Source organism: Pleurodeles waltl, chromosome 7 (assembly GCF_031143425.1).
Source record: "Pleurodeles waltl isolate 20211129_DDA chromosome 7, aPleWal1.hap1.20221129, whole genome shotgun sequence".
Lineage (NCBI taxonomy): Eukaryota > Metazoa > Chordata > Amphibia > Caudata > Salamandridae > Pleurodeles > Pleurodeles waltl.
In genome coordinates this window covers 68,549,529-68,561,173 of record NC_090446.1, presented here as the reverse complement: position 1 = coordinate 68,561,173, position 11,645 = coordinate 68,549,529, and the positions used below count along the sequence as shown (strand labels likewise).

Below are 11,645 nucleotides of genomic sequence, written 5' to 3'. Positions count from 1 at the left end.
TCATGAGGATGTCAGCTAGCGACCTCCCTGATTCCTCAAGGATTCGTTCGCGAAGTTTTGTTGACGCGCACCCCTGTATTACCTGCCCTCATATCTCTTCCGCTTCATCTGCGAATCAACAGGTACTGACCAGGCCGCGCAGCCGCAAGTGGAACGAGTCAATGGATTCCTCCGGTTGTTGTCTTACTTGTCTAAAAACGAAGCGCTCATAATCAGTTTTAGCCATTGGTTCAAAATGTCTGTTCAGAGCTGCTATCAGGGTGTGATGCGGTTTGGGGGCGTCTTCTTGAAGTTTCTTGGATACAATGTAAATGTCCTTTCCCCCTAGGTGAATGATCATTGCCCTCTTCTGATCGTCCTCTACCTTCATTGCCTCAAAAAACAACATGACTCTTGCCACCCAGTCTCTCCACTTTGGAGCTTGTGCTGACGGGGCTCCTTCCTCCACAAACGGTTCTATGGGTGGTATGACAGACATGATGGATGATAGGGGGGTGTGGCTGTCTGACTAACGTGGACCTGGGGCAGTATCTCAGGGCAGTCTTTATGGCAGCGCAGTACCCTTTTTGTGTACCTGGGGCAGTATCTCAGGGCAGTCTTTATGGCAGCGCAGTATCCTTTTTGTTTGTGTTTTACCTGTAGAGAGAAACTTCTGGCCCGTGGAGCAGCACTCAGTCATATGGGTCCTTCTCTGCAGGCACAGGCAGAATGTGCTGCACTGTGGTGATCTGGGCTAGAGCAGCTCAGTTTAGCAGCACAAGGGGCCTTGGGATGTGTTCTGTCATGGGTGTGGCCGCTAGGTTAGACACCGGCAGTCACACGATTCCCAGCACAGGGAGAGCCGTCTTTACTCACTGCCAACACGTTGTTTATCACAGGGAGAGCCTTCTTTTCCATTTTCGGTGCCTTGCGTGCAATCAGCTGTCTGCCGGCCGGCCTGGACACTCCTTTGTTACACGGAGCGAGGCCGTGGTGGGGACGCTGTTGCTAGGCAACGAGACTCAACTGGGGAACTCAGGGCCCCCCACGGCACGAGAACCGCACGCGCTGCAGCCGCCGTGGGGCAACACACGCTGTGAGGGTTCCGGACCCTCATCGCCAAATTGTAGTGTCGGTGACGGCCGGCACTACAATGGAAAATAAATACTGCAGACACACTGATAATGGTGAACTGCTTGGCCAGGCCCGAAGTGTGTGTGCATCACCCGCATGTAGACGCGAATCGCTCTTGTGTCTACCACGGCTCACTTTCCCCACGCCCCTTGCCTTCCAACCTTTTATTCCCCGGTTTACATGACCTCGGGTTAACCCATGAGCAACCCTTTAGAAGGGGAAAACACCACGAGGTGCTGAGGAGCAAACGCACCCCTTCAGCACCATGCAATATTGGTAGTGCCCGGCGCCCCGGTTCGTCACTGGCGCGACACTACAATGCGGAGTCATCCCTCGTTTCATTCCCTCTTTGGAGGTGACGCGGTCAGCTGGGGTCGCTCGCCGTCAACCCCAATCCTCGGGGGCTCCAGCTGTCCACCACCCCCTTCTTCAGACCCCTGACCCTGCGCATCTCCCTTTTACCTCTCCTCTTCCTCACTGCTTCACCAGAATGTGGGACCTGGGTCTCCTCCCCTGCTCCCTACTGAACCCGACTTCCGCAGTGCCAACCGAACAGTAAGTGAACCAGCCTGTGAGGTAATGGGAGGGAGATCAATACGGGGAACTTTTTCTCTGACGTCAGAGGCTCCACCTGTGGTAGAGCCTGGATCCTGTACGTAGTAGAACCAAAATTCAACAAATGTATATGGTGTGATGGATAGCTACTGTGGCCGAGCCTGTAAAGTTTAAAGCAAGGGATAGATATGCTGTTTGAACTTACCGTATTTAGAACCTGTGGGATACGTCTTCTTTCCAAAGCCTGAGCCTGTAGACTTGTGTCACCCCCAAAAATTAACCTGCTTTCTAAAACTTGAGCTTCGAAGATCTATGACACCCAATTTTGAGGTTATCTCTGGCATACTTGTCTGACCATCTCAGATTAAACTGTTGAAGAACTAAACCAATGCCATGTCTATGAGTGAGTGGAGTCCTGATGTTTGGGTGTTGGTGAAGAACAGAGGAAGTTAGAGGGAGGGAGGCCCCTAGAAGTGCAGATGTGAGGGTGATGGTAGTAGTGAGAACAGGACCTGATGTAACCCTTGACCTCTAAATTCTTCCCTTACAGTTACTATGCAGTATTCATCCCAGCAGAGATCCATTTCCCGCACACAGAACGGGCCTGCATCCATCTCACCAGCCTCAATGAGACTGCACACCTAACAGTCACTCTTCACCTGCAACAGGTCAACCTAACCCTGCTGGAAGAAAAAGTTCAACCCACCACATACTTCAAATGTGTCTCTTTTCAGGTACAGTATTCAGGATTTGTGAGTGGGAGGGGACTAGAGGCACTGAAAATTGATGGTTGGCAGTGGCCAGGTCTGAGTGGTTAAAGGCCAACACAGAGATAGCACAGAATCCCACGCTAGCTGACTAGTATTGTACGGTGCAAGGTAAAGTTTAATGACTGAATGTAAATGAAAGTGAAACCTCATCTCTACCGCAAGCGGTAGATCCTTCATTGTAGCCATCTAAATGCATCCTCATAGAATGTTCTGGTATTGTATTTAAGTACCTTTATTTCTTTATCTCCAAATTAAGCATCTCACACCTCTTTCCCATCTTCAAATTACTTTTTTGATTGTGTTATTTTTCTGTTCTACTTCACCCCGAGTAAGTTTAAACATTACCTGCTCAGGGCTATGACTACATCTCCAGAATGATGCTGGCCGCCATGAGCTTGAGTGTTATTTTGTTAGAGGCCTTACAAACCTTTAGTGGTCACAGAGCTTGCAGAAGCTAATGGAGCACCAGTCTGATCCAGTAGGATCCAGGAGATCCTCACACTATGCCACAAGTTCCAGAATATCTTAGAAGATTACATATTTGGGCAATAATATGTTAAACTATATGTGTACTAACCTGTCTCACAACATTACATATACAATGCACAAGACAATAAAAATTAACCGCTGTATCAGTGACGAATATGCTTCACTGGTAGCCAGTAGTCACTTATCCCCCTGAGCTGGGCATATATACCCAAAGGTGCTTTCATTCCTTTTAGCCACCAAAAAAAGTTCACTACTGGCAAACCTTTATGTTGCAAGGCATATGGCTCTGTCAGCCTTTACTTTTTCTAGGCCCTACAGAGAAAGGACTTCCTCTGATCCTTGCCTTCTGTTTGTCCATAAATGGTACATTGTCCAAGTTTTTTAAAGTACGCACTGAACAGTGGATACTCCTTTACTCACACTAACACATTCCACAAAGTAATCAGTAGCATCTTCTCTCTCTGAATCTGCATGTGAGTCTAACTCATGAGGTCTTCACAGTTAATGAGCAGCATCTGACTTCTTGGGCCCAATTTAAAAGGAGACTCACATGTGTTAACAATATAAGTGCAGAATCTATGTACTTTGTTGTGGAATCTCCATACTCTTGGTGGAATCTCTGTACTCTTGGTGGAATCTCCGTACTTGTGGCAAAATCTCTGTACTCATCGCAGAATCTCCGTACACACTGCAGAATCTCCGTACTTGTAGAGGAATCTCTGTACTCGTGGCGGAATCTCCTCACAGCGCACTCTCTGCAGAGTGCCATGTGGAGATTTTATCACAAATGTGGAGACTCTGCACTTGTAACTTTACTACGCATATCAGGCCTCTTGTGTGGATTGTGTCCTGAGTTGGCACAGACGCACAGGTTCACTCTGTGGCTGCATCTATCATTTGCCACTTCATTCCTCATTAGTTGCCTGGCCTTGTCCCCTGTCTCAATTAATCTTCATAACCCTGGTTGTAGGACACTATATCAGGTACCATATAATTGTTAACATTTATATTTCATCCAAAGCATCAGACATAATTGAGTTATTTTCAGAATGTGCTTCTCATTTTGCCATTCTATTGTCTACATTTACATCGTGTTACATTATCCTGTAGTATGTGATTTTGTTAGTATATACTTTCAGTATAGTGCATACCTAGCCCTAACCCTTGTCCTAATGCTTACATTACAACTTTCCTTACTATACAGGTGCATAAAATGTACCTGCAGGAGGTATTATGACTCCCTATGTCATTGCATTGCAATTGCAGTGACATTACTTTTGCACAATATTTTGCACGCAAGATTGTGATTATGCACCAGATGCATTGGGAACTGACCAGAGATGTTTTGGACATCGCATAGACAAAGTGTACTCTGGCCAAGGGCCCCACCTTTTAAGGGGCCCCATCATTAAGCTTTCAGGGTAGCCCCAGCCAGTGAAAGAACACAAACATGACAATATGTACAAAATGAAAAGGGGCTTCCAAGTCTCTAATATTTCAAAGCTATTTAAAGGCTTTGCATTGAATGTGGGCCCCCTGAAGGCCCAGGGTCCCCTTAAAGGTTTTGGGGCCAAATAAAAGGATTGTCAATGATCAGGCCATAGTTGCTGAGCACTTGGATGAGCTGAAAATGGATAAGAAATTCAGAGTTGTTGTGAGCATAGGGAGTCCAAATTATGTTTGGCTCGGGCCTCCAAAGTCCCTAAGATGTCCCTGAACTGACCAATGTCTTCGCTGATGAACAGGTGTCACTCAAACACTGTCTGCAGAGGTCATGACTACTGTCTTTTCTCTCTAAATTTCTAGATGAAGGTGTCTCTAACTTACTTCATATTCTTCCTCACCAGCCCATGACAAAAACTGGTCCAAACTATGAAAAAGCTTTAGGCATTTTTGGGGCAGAATAGGTTTTAACTATGCCATGTCAGTTCATAGACCCACAACTCACTGATTTAAAAATTCATTAAGTCGATTCATAGACTGGTACTTTTTTATTGATTACCAACTCATCAGTAAATAAATCAATTATCCAAACAAAAAAAAAGAATCATAGTCAAATTAAAATAATGTTTAAAGCTAGTAAAATATGACAATTAGATATTTGTAATAAAAAAAATGATGCATCGGAAACATCTTTACTTAAGTTGAGGAAGGAGAAGCGGTGAGGTGACTAAAGCTGCAGTGATTCGGAAAAAAAGCAACCAATCTGTCTGTGCCTCCACCAAAAAAAGAGTGACTTTTCTAGTTCTCTTGTAAATTGCTTTAATGCCCTGGGACAAACATAATTCCATATAAAACTGCAAAAGAAGTGTTGCTATCTGTAAGGAATAAGTTTTGATCTTAGCTGATAATGAATAATTTTCATAGTTTGCAAGATGGCCAGACACCTAGGAGTGCTTGCTGTGAACATCTGTCCTGATGTGTAGGGTGTGCAATATTATCTTGATAGAGCCAGCTTAGCATATCATCCTTCAGAAGTTTATAAATTGAGAAAAAATAAACTGAGCAATTGTGGCAACTATCATTCAAAGCTCTTTAAAGGGTAAAAAGTGCAGTTTGAATCACTGCATAAAACCGAATCAAAACTTATTATTATGCAGTCGGTGGTATCAGTTTTTATCTGATGTGGTATTGCCTTTTGGAATACCACGTGGCATTGGTTTGTTTCCAAATCTGGATTCTAAACTTTGCTGTGACTACCACACTTTCAGCTTTTTCCGCAAATAACTTTCTTCACGTAGAATTCCTTCAGAAGAAAACACATAGGGCCTGATCCACAAACTGTACTTTTGAGTAAGTTTACACTTTTGTATAAGTTTAGTAGTTTTAGATGCATAATGTTCAACAAGTATACAGAACAATTTTAAAATGATACAGCTACTAATAAGAAGAAATGTTTGTTTTTAAGTGGGTTCATAATAAACTTCTTAAACTACAGATATATGAACTTCTTTAAAACATGTAATGAAGAATGTTTTTTTCAATAAAACAGCGATTATATGAATAATTCTAGAAAAGTTTCCAGTATTATTTTGGTTTAGCAGCAATTTTCTGCTAGACTAAAAGAAATATACTCCATAACAATGCTGTTAATGGTTTTGCCTGTCTTGTATTTGAGTTCTAGCCCCTATCAATGATAACCTAATATGATGTACAGTGAAATCTTTCATGTGTGATTCTCGTACAGGTACCGCTCCCCGCTGGTGGCTCTGAGGAGGTTGGGCAAGTGGGAATTTCTGTTGAGTGTGAGGGCCACACACTGAAACACAAGAAGAAGTGGGACATTTTTGCAGACCGACAAGGCTGTGTACAAGCCGGGACAGACAGGTACCCCTCAGATATATTCTCCCTTCTGTCTTCAAGTCAGAAACTTGGTTAGGAGTTTTGAGGAGTTCAAGCCCTCTACCCATTCGAAGCTCACTCCTTATAGCATTATACATGAAGGAAAGAGTGAATGAAATGATGCAATAGTGAGGAAAATTGCAAACTCAAGACTTTTTGAAAGAGAAAAAGGGCAACAGAAAGAATAACTAAAAATTGAAAGCAGTACTGAAACATGAGTAAAAAAAACAAGTGATACCAATGGTGAGGGAGTAAACAAGAAAAATAAATAGACATTGAAGGGATTGTGATGTTCAAAGAGGAAATAGAGGTCCAGGCAGTGATTGAAGGAATCATTGGAGGGAAAATGAAAGAAAAGATGAGGAAGATGGGATGTAACTTGTGAAGAAAAACATGTTGAAAACCACGATGAAAGAAGCAGAAAGTTGAGATTGATACATTTGCATGATTATGGACCATCAGTGTAACTTAACATGATGTGACAGTGAAAAAGAGAAAGTGGATATGTTACTTGGGGTCCAATTCACAGTATTTGTTTCAGTGATTAAGACAAATTTACTAATGGCCAAAAGCTAACTGACTTGAGCCTTAAGTCCGTAATATGGGGCTATTCCAACTTATGCTAAACCATTTCCTGTTCCCCAACCACTTTAAGAGCTGTAAGGTGAAAACACTTCTGTGCTATGGAAGAGGGTGCACTTGAGCTAAACTGACCTCAAGGTGTGGGTGTTCTCATACCCAGAAGCAACTTTCTAACACCCACTTCTTGCCTTTGCAGTAAAATTTCGAATTGTGACTCTGAATGAGGACTTTATTGCAGAGAACAAGCCAGTAAGCAATCATGAGCTGAGTAGTGGGGTACTTTTTATTGACAAAGAAAATCCATTGCATTTGTGAGATGGGTGCCTGCCTAGAAAAACCTTTCCAATAGCCAATGATATGACTTTTGAATTAGAAGAAAAACCCAAGGGATCAGTGCAACTAATGTTATTGCCTTGGTTCGTACTTCTGTGGAGTGTGAACAAACTGAAACATCTGTACAAAGCCTACTGTTAATGTCTAGTTGCATAGGTAGAGCAGATATACAGCCTTGGACACTGATCCTTAGAGGACAATCCATTTCACTATTCTTTTTGCACAGCTCTCTCTTGAGCTAGCCTCTAAAACACAACACATACAGAAAATGTGAGTCTTTTTCAATAGCATTATTCACTTGGGTTTCTTAGATATGGATTGCTTACTGGCATTTTTTTGTTAATTTTTGTTGTTAAGTTTCTTACAGACAAAAAGAATGCCTTAACTATGAGCTATCCTGTAGACCAGCCTATGCCCATTCTATTATAAATATTTCTGGTCATGTTCAAGTGGTACATAAGACAGAAACACCATGGCCCATATTTATATATTTTTAGAGCTGCGTTTGCACCACTTTTTGACGCAAAAACCGTGCAAACTTCCAAAATACAATTGTGTTTTGCAAGTTTGCGCCACTTTTGCGTAAAACAATTACGCAAATGCGGTGCTAAAAAAGTATCCATATGGGCCTTGGTATCTGCCATTGCCTTTACAATTTTGTCTCAAACCAAATTTCTCAGTCAGTTTTTTCTGTAAAGATTAGCTGACATTTATGCAATATTTACAAAGCAATTAACACTTTCTACATCAAAAACTGCCTACAACTCACTTGCAGGATCATCTGTGGCTAGCAAATTGCATTAGTATACTGGCTTAGGAAGCATGTAATTCGGTCTCACATTTTTCAGCTATCAAATCTATCACAGCTTATAGTTCAGATAAGCGCCCTGTTGAGTGTTCAATAGGTTGTGCACCAATATTTCTTCATATGAGCATATCTTCTGAATTAGGAAAGTAACATGGATATTTGACTGTCTTCTTTCTAACAATGTCCTCTGTTCTCTTTCAGTACTCTCTGGTGCAAATCCAGATAAGCACCTTTGAGATGTCTTCTTTGTCCATCATGCCTTTTTTGTTGTTCACCTCCTGTTGGATTTTATATGTTTAGTATGTCTTGTTTGCTTTCCCCACAATTTCCAGAGCATTTTGTATTTTATTTGTTATGTTTCATTTGAAAAGCTATGCAGTGCCTAACAGCTAACTGTTTTGCCGTAAAGCACAATTTACGACAAAGAGATTCAGTTCCGATTGTTATTTGAACTAATGAGTCCAGTGACTTTTTCTGACAAGTAGATGGTAAGGTATGGCCAGTGGATGCAGAGCTGGATTATGGATCGAAGGGTATGGGCCTTAGACCATGATGTTGCTCTCTTCTTTGAGAAGTCATCGTGCTTCAGGGTTGCTACAGAGGTTGGAGATGGATAAAAGGTACCATTAAATAACCTAGATGTATAATACTTTTTTGGTGGCATTGCAAATATCATTCATCTCTATCCACCCTTTACAGTAATCCCCTTATTATGAGCGGCGAAAGTTCACCCGATTGCAATTCCCAACATCCAATCCCCTTTGTCTGTGGACCCAAAATCAGGGCGAAATGGGGATCATCAGTGAGTAACAGATGACTGGGGACAGGAGAAGGATAGTAAAAGGATCTTGGTGACTTGGGTGCTAGATAAACAAAAGGTGAACGTGGGAACAATGTGGACTGAGGAGGAAGGAGAGAGCAAAAAGTGAGAACTGGCAGGCAAGGATGTCAGAGTACAAGCGGAAGGAGTGGAAGGGGAAGAGACCAAGGAAAGAGATGGACTCTCATGGAGTGATGAAAGAAAAGAAAAATTAACCTGTCCATGCAAAATGTTAAAGGAAAAAAACTCATCCAATCGAAATACCATGGGCCCAACATACTTCTGAATGGGACAAATATGAAATAGGGAGGAAAGCTATCAAGTTCAGAGACCAGAAGAAGACAACAAAGCCATCCAAGGCCTATTCTGAGTGTATGTAATGTATTGGGAATAGATCTACGATACAAAGCTAAATTTCTGTAGCAAGACTGAAAAAAGAAAACATCTTCTAAACAAACCCTTAAAATGTTTCAAATAAAGAACATAAGACCAATTATTTCAATTCTTATGCCTATTTCACTAAGCGCATGCGCTGTTTGTGTTTGCCAGAGCATTTAAATCAAGTATGGGGCATACCTCTCACTAGACCCATTTTTTACTTTCTATTGCAGTGGCTAAATACTGACCAAAATGAATGAATGTGTTGTTTTTATCTGCTTGTACTTGGACATGTATTTTCAGATCTTTAGAAAGGTGGAACATAGGCTTTCGATAGGACCTAAGCTAAAATTGCCCCATTTCCGCACCCACCCCGGGGATTATGTGTATGCAATTACTGGAAGGTAACTAATGTAGAGATTGAATATGAAATTCCAACAAGATTGAAGTGGCAAATTTAGGAGCAAGCAGGCTGCCATTTCTGAAACAACCGCAAGGGCGTAGCTTCAGGGGGTTGTTTAGGGTGTTACACCCCCCAATAAATGTAGTTTTTGATAAGTAGTTGGTACAGATGCTTTCAGTTTGGTACAGTGAGGTGTCTGTTGCATTTCGGCAGGATTTTATACATACACCCAGACAAAAACTCACACACACTCTCACTCTCTGCTTTGAAAGTCCTCAAAAGTTTGATTTTTTTACAGAATATTGTCTTTTCTCTCTTAGTACTCCTACCAAATCGCATTCTTCTCCCTTTCCACTACTCTTTGGCCTCCTCTTGTGCATCAGCTTGTCGTATAATGTATTTGAACATTATATGCCAGCCTCATAGTCGGAAAACTGAAGCTCACACCCCTAATCTTCCTGACCAAGCTACTTCCCTATTACCTGTAGTCTAGATCAGATAGTTTGCAGGCACAAAAAGGTAAAATTACTGTGGCCAAGGCACGAGGTAATCACGTCTAATGAATTACCCTTGTTCCATCCGTGGCATGAGATGGGAGAATTGTATTTAAACTCCTAAGAGCAAAGTGGATGTTTGCAGATCCACAGTTTCTTCTGAAACCTCCAGTGAACGGAGTGGGGCCAAGAACAGACAACACCAGTTAGAAGAACAGAATTAGGGATTATTACCTAAGGCTAGAATCTTGGTTTAGTCTAAGAACCTTATTTACAGTGTGACATGATACTCCATCAAAATGTGGAGGATATGCCTCTGCGGTATTACAAGTGCCATAGGCTATTGTAGCTTGTCCACGTGTTCAGTGTGGTGAGGCAGCTGCAGATTCAGAGTTAGGAGCTGTGAACTGGCTAAGCAGCTGCGGGTTGTGAATGAAAAAAGGAGAAGTCAAAGGTGGTCATTCTGAGATTGGTGGGCGCCAATTGGCCGCTCGGCCATTCTGACTTTCCCGCTGGGCCGGCAGGCGCCCGCCAAGGGAGCGCCCGCCGGCCCAGCGGGAAAGGGCCTGCAACACTGAAGCCGGCTCCGAATGGAGCCGGCGGTGTTGCAGGTCTGCGACGGGTGCAGTTGCACCCGTCGCGCTTTTCACTGTCTGCTAAGCAGACAGTGAAAAGCATACTGGGGCCCTGTTAGGGGGCCCCTGCACTGCCCATGCCAGTGGCATGGGCAGTGCAGGGGCCCCCAGGGGCCCCACAACACCCGTTCCCGCCAGCGCCGCCATGGAGGATTCTCCCAGCCGGGGTTAATCCGGCGGGAAACCGCCGGACCCGGCTGGGCGACCGCGGCTGTACCGCCGCGGTCGGAATGACGTGTGAAGCACCGCCAGCCTGTTGCCGGTGCTTCCGTCATTCGCCACCCTGGCGGTCTATGACCGCCAGGGTTGGAATGAGGGCCAAAGTGTCTTATCAAGATGAAATCATTGGTGGGTGGCAGTATACACACTGGGCAGCACGGGACATTGAGTTGGTTCTCAAGGGACACCACAGTTCAATGGACAGCGAGGTGACTGAAACAGAAGAGGGAGACATCTTAAGCGATCTATATAAAAAGAAGCCAGTGTAAGGTATAGAACTTGATGCCCATGTCTTATTACTTCTCTTTTTGAAAGGGAAACAAAACAGAGTTGTGTTTTTTGTGGTTTTTATTTTTAGTCTGTAGAATACAGCTCGCCCTAACCAAGGCCAGAACCTGCTGTCACCTCTCAAAAATCAGTGTTTTTAATAACAAAGTCCAGTAACAAACACCTAGTGCCCTGATTTTTTAAAATCCTCTGTTATCTAACTTGCGCTGTTCACAAGCACTGCACTATTACTTTCATGTGTTCCCCAAACCATCATTGTTGGATGCAACTGATATTGTATTACCTATGTGAACGAAACACAAACAATACTTTATTGTTGCCAAACGTATTTAAGAGTGTAACTTTAGAATACTATCTCTTTAGGGTGCTCTCTTTAAGTATCAAACATTTTATAGTGTTCTTTACTTGGGATACCA

General features: G+C 43.0%; 1 protein-coding gene across 1 annotated transcript in view; it reads left to right on the top strand.

Moving 5' to 3' along the window:
- The first annotated feature begins 1,603 nt into the window (after positions 1-1,603).
- Positions 1,604-11,645, top strand: part of LOC138246808 (uncharacterized) — a 176,890-nt gene continuing 166,848 nt past the window's right edge. The window contains 4 exon segments of the mRNA XM_069201570.1: positions 1,604-1,668; positions 2,219-2,402; positions 6,115-6,301; positions 7,048-7,100. Of these exon segments, the coding sequence (XP_069057671.1) occupies positions 1,604-1,668; positions 2,219-2,402; positions 6,115-6,301; positions 7,048-7,100 (489 nt within the window).